The sequence below is a fragment of the Silene latifolia genome, chromosome X, assembly GCF_048544455.1.
Source record: "Silene latifolia isolate original U9 population chromosome X, ASM4854445v1, whole genome shotgun sequence".
NCBI classification, from domain to species: Eukaryota; Viridiplantae; Streptophyta; class Magnoliopsida; order Caryophyllales; family Caryophyllaceae; genus Silene; species Silene latifolia.
The window spans coordinates 307,258,125-307,263,603 of NC_133537.1; the positions used below are offsets into that span (position 1 = coordinate 307,258,125).

General features: G+C 32.5%; 1 protein-coding gene across 1 annotated transcript; it reads left to right on the forward strand.

The window, feature by feature from the left end:
- Positions 1-413: 413 nt before the first annotated feature.
- LOC141620468 (protein ULTRAPETALA 2-like) lies at positions 414-5,201 on the forward strand. Its single transcript, XM_074437330.1, has 4 exons — positions 414-486; positions 3,830-4,048; positions 4,177-4,492; positions 4,949-5,201. The coding sequence occupies exons 1-4, from the start codon at positions 414-416 to the stop codon at positions 5,199-5,201; spliced, it is 861 nt and encodes a 286-aa protein (XP_074293431.1).
- The last annotated feature ends 278 nt before the right edge of the window (positions 5,202-5,479 follow it).

Genomic DNA, 5,479 nt, shown 5'->3' on the forward strand with positions numbered 1-5,479 from the left:
AAGTTGTATATGAAATTTAAAGCAATTGCTACGTAACTATTATATCTCATACGCTCATGCAAATCAAACGATATATCCTTTCTTTTTTAGTAGGATAAAGGTGTATACTAATCCAATTAGATGGTTTCACATTAAATCAAAATTCGTAAGGAGCGGGAAAAGTGTAAAAAGAAGAGACATTTTGAAATTGATCTTTGATTTTTTACGTTTTTTGTGCGGACTTTCTTCCTAAAATGTTTACACCACGTAATTATTACCTGCGAGATATTGATATCTAACCTGATTTTTTTTCTATATCTCAATGAATGAGACACATTATATAGCACCATAAGACTTAATCTAATGTATGAAAAAAATACTAAGCGCAAACAACCAATTGAGAAGCATTTTCCCCATTTCCCACACTGAACAAAATGACAACGTCCAAAGAACGTATGGTCAAGATTTTTGGTTTTGAAGTTCCTGCACCAGGAGGATCAAATGAAGGTAATTTCTTTATTCTATTTGCCTCTATAAACTTAGTCATTTTATTATATTTAAATGCTTTTTCTTTACTTTATTTGCTGATGTGTAGTAGTGTGTTACTAATGTTAAACAACATGACTCGCATCCTTTAGGTTCAAAGCCAACTTTAAGAATTTTTTTAACATGATATCTAGTTTGAAATTTTGATTTAAGTTGATTGTTTTTTATGAATTAATTAGAGGTTATCTTAATTATCTTTTTGGTGAAAAAAGAGTCGAAATTTTTAGATCTGGTTGATAATTTAGGAGATGTTTCATCCATGGTATTAAATCTCGGTTTGCGATTTGATCTCACAATCAGTTGTCGCGGCCACATCTCAACAGAAGTGCTAAAGGTGCAGCCGACCCGTGGTAACGCATAGAAATGTATTTGCAGTAACCTTGAAAAACCTTGATAACTCAATCGCGATGTGATATCGCTGTCATGATATTAAATGTAGGACACCACAAAGAATATCGATCGAGTCACGAGGTTTTGAACGCCGCCAGTGTTAGAGGCGTTATCAATCGTATTTATGGTGCTGCAACAACAAGCATGTCTCAACAAAGATTTAATACGATTGTCACATTCGGTATCTAGTCGGTTTCATTATTGAAATTAATTTTAAATAAAATTTCTTGTAGATCTACATAAAGAGTTTTGAACCTATCACACACTTATTCAATCTTTATTATGTTTCATTTTATACCATGGTACTCACGTCCATAATTGTGTTAGTTATGGCAGTCTAATCTTGAAAATGGGGCAAATATCACATTAGAAAGAATACCGTAAAATTTGGTCATGATGATCTTTGAAACCCTTACAAAACAATTATGATTCAATGTCTAGCGTTCATTTAATACCATGTTACCATCTTCATTAGAAAAATAATATTTGCAAAGAGGAAATTCCCAATCACGATAAATTTTTTTTAATAGTTCTTGCTTAAGACGAAGTTTCCGTTTTATCTATAAAACGGGTCCAAATACTAGTATATGGTGATATAAATAAAAAAATTTTGACATTTCCTAGGTAACTTGTCATGCTATTTAATATAACTTTGATCTGTCTAAGGTTTAAAACGAAAATTTCCATCTTTAACAAGAATTTGTGATTTTTTTTAGGGTTTTTCTATAAGGTAACCCTCAGTTTTTTCGATTTAACCCTCTATTTAATTAAACTTCTAGTGGTAACCTTGTACTCTATATAAACTAATGAGCATGTCCTTAATTTTGCAATCCGTCAAATTTGGCTGTTAACTTGATGATGTAGCTGTTAACTTGGTGACATGGACCTTTCTTGGCTTATTATTTGACGAATTCCTATACATCAATTTTCCTTCATTTCTTTTACTCCTCCTTCCTCTTGTTAACCATGAAAAGATGAAAACAATATGTCAGTGATGTTATCTTACACAAGTAATTCTTCAGTTCAAAACCAACGACTTTCTAATGCTACAGTTGCTTACTAATACAACCAGTGATTTGGTTCCTTTATCCTTTTCTTTGGTTGTTGTCGATTGATTAAGATCATTCTTCATCATGATGTCATAAAAAGTTATTCACTCAAATTTCCCAGTACTTCCAGCCTCCCAAGCATCAAACAACAATTTCCCACAAAACCAGCAACCTACAATGCTACCACGTTTATCCTTCCAACTATACAACTGTAACCCCATTTCGCTCAGATTCAAACCAAAGGACCGAGAACATTGTGTATGCTTCTATAATCAACCAATTCAGCATTTTTTGAAAGATACCAATCATAACTAGATTCCGAAATCTAGTTAATTTCACATGAAACTAACACCAACGATAAAAATCTCATTCACGGGCAGCAAAAAAAGCCATCATAGCTAGGCAGCAGAAAACTGCAGTCATTACTCATGTTAAAGAAAAAAGATGGCTTTTTTTTTTGCTGCATGTGATGATCCTCTTTTCATTTCATCTGTTTTGTTTGTCTGTTTGGGAAATAAATGGAACAAAAAAATTGATGTAAAAGAAGTGCAGGGCAATTAAAGTGGAGGGAATTTAAAAGGAGGAAGGAGTAAAAGAAATGGAGGAAATTGAAAATAAGAAGCCAAAAATGGTCAATGTCACCAAGTTTAATAGCCACATCACCAAGTTAACAGTCAAATTTGACGGATTGCAAAGTTGACGTCATGCTCATTAGTTTATATAGAGTATAGGGTTACCACTAGAAGTTTAATTAAATAGAGGGTTAACTTATAGAAATCGGAAAAAGTGAGGGTTACCTTATAGAAAAATCCTTTTTTTTATAATGAATTATCTATGTTGTAACACCATCCATCTGAACGATTTTTATAATAATGTTAATATTTTACTATGTATGGAGTAACATTCATATATTTTTCTTTGCTAGTGACTTCCTTATATACTTTTTTTTGCTTTGAACTGCCTCTAAGAAATAAAACAAGGTCAGCGTGCGTTGTATCCTCTTGTCGTTTTGAATTCAACATGGTACCCTTCATTTTCTAAAAATATTTGGTACCCCTAAACTTGATGAACATCTCCTAAGTACCCAAAAAGCTCTACTTTTCCTCTTTCAACTGTTTGGTTTTTGCACTTTTTGCTAATCTTTTGCAATAATTAGTCATACCATTAATATAAATATTGTTAACTCAATTGTAAACATATTTTCTTTACAAAATTGAACTTAAAAAATCAATTTTTTGTGGTTTTAGTATTTTAAGAATTATTTTTTAAGTTTAAGGGTACCAGTAATGTTTTTAAAAAATAAGGGAACTATATAGACTTAAGAATTATTTACTAAGTTTAAGGGTACCAGTAATGTTTTTAAAAAACGAGGAAACTACATAGAAATCCAAAAAAACACGGAGTTACCACGTAGAAAAATCCAATAAAATGCGACATATGTTGTGATGATAATATCAAAAACATGCGACATATGTTGTGATGATAATATCAAAAACAACAACAAATCACTAGTTGAGGTCACGATCCGTATATAAATATTGGACATCACACATTTATTTATCTCATTTATACATGTTGAAAGTTGTTCATACAAGGAGGTAAGATAGTAATAGTGATAATATTAGATTACACTTAGATGTTCTATTATGAAGTAGCAAATGTGATAATATATACACATATAGGAATCATTGGTTATCTCTCAATAAATTTGGATTTCATAAACATTATCATTTGCATAAATGAGAAGGACTTGATATGAATCCAAGTAAAAGAAAGAAGAAATTATCAGGTTGAAAAACTTATATAAAAACGTATTTACTTGAAGAAACAAATTCTCATACATGATACTTTTCTTGGTTCGACAGACAAGCGAAATGAGATAATAGCACCTTCTACAATCCAGATTTGTCATTTCGACGAGGAAGAACTGGCAGGAATAGACGTAACAAAAAGAGGCCTCGACTTCATTGAAGTCGATTGCGGATGTACAGACCAACGATATGGGGACTCGGTCGGTAAACTCAGAATTTATACTGACGGCAAACTGGAGGTAACTTGTTCCTGCTACCCTGGTTGCAAATTAGGTATGAGCTACATATCCACCTCTATTTTACATCTTTTACGAATGCAAACCTAGTGTAGTGGTGACCGACGATGGGTCGGATCAGGTGAAGTCGAGATTGTTTTGATGTGAATTTTATTTTATTTGCAGTGAATGTACACCCAATGTTGTTCGAGAAACATGCGAGAACAATAGGGGTAGGTAGATGGAAGTCTAATGTATGGGTTCGAGTTCAAGGATTGAAAACATCGTTGCAAAAAACTAATCTCCTCAAGTACTTTTTGGGTGTGCACCCAAAACGTAATAACGCTCGACGTGGTTTTGTCCACCAAGATGAGTTCATGACTTGCACTAAATGTGGTAAGGTGCGTCGTTTCGAACGTCGAAACCAACACCAATGTTGGGTTTACCATCAGGCTTATTTAGCTCGGAATCAGTGGACTTGCTTGCATTATCCTCGTAATAGGTATGTGTTGTTCTCTTTAACTACGCGTTCTGTGATATGTATTCATCAAATTAAATGAAAAATCATGGTTGCGCAATTGCCTTATTTGGCTTATTATAAAAATGGAGTTTTTCATATTAGAGAAATCGTCTTGTTTAGCAGGAATTGAAATTTACATATATATTGTTTTAGTAATCTTCTTTGGTTGAAGAGGATTTCAGGACATGCATGATGTCTAAGTAAGAAACTATTTTTAATTTAAGGGAATTAAAATATTTCAAGAGACTTTAATTAGTATGTTTTTATGTCAACTTAATGTGTTACTCTAAGAAATGACGTAACAACATGATATATACCTCAATTAAATATGGTAATACTAAGAGTGTAATACCACTAGAATAACACATACTCAATTTCTTTTCACTTCCCACGTGAATTAAAAATTTTACATTTTTCTTAAATGGCCACTTATTTTAGCTGCTTTTGTGAATCTCGTATTCCAAGGATATCTAACACAGAACTAATGTGGATTAGGATGAACTGCGACATGAGGGATGAAAGGGAAGCAAAGAAAAATGCGAGGAAATGCCCTAGGAATAAGAATAATGGAGGAAGTTGTTTGGGTTGCACAAAGTGTGTATGCTTTGGTTGCACCATGTGCCGTTTTGAAGACTGCCCTTGCCGTACTTGTGTTGACTACGTCATGAATGCACCAGGTTCTTCATCTTAGAGGATTAAGTGAATTCATTTCACGTGCCATACATGCTAAGAGCTCCCTTAAACAATCCAAAATTTAAACTTTATTTCTTTAATAATGCTATTTCCAAACTTTTATAAAGTATTTATTTGAAATTTTATCTGTTAGAGTTCTAAATTTATAATATCTTGCGAGGATATTGCTTGGAGGGTTAATGGGTTACCTTCCTATAAGACATCTTATAATTTTTCAGTTTTGTTTTTAGATTAATTGATAAATTAATTTTTTTGTGGTATTAAGATCTTATTTAC

Excerpts from the sequence above, each read along its gene's own strand:
- LOC141620468 (XM_074437330.1), top strand. The coding sequence starts at position 414 with ATGACAACGTCCAAAGAACGTATGGTCAAGATTTTTGGTTTTGAAGTT. Across the intron at positions 487-3,829 it reads ACCAGGAGGATCAAATGAAG|ACAAGCGAAATGAGATAATA; the intron begins GTAATTTCTTTA and ends TTGGTTCGACAG. Across the intron at positions 4,049-4,176 it reads CTACCCTGGTTGCAAATTAG|TGAATGTACACCCAATGTTG; the intron begins GTATGAGCTACA and ends TTTTATTTGCAG.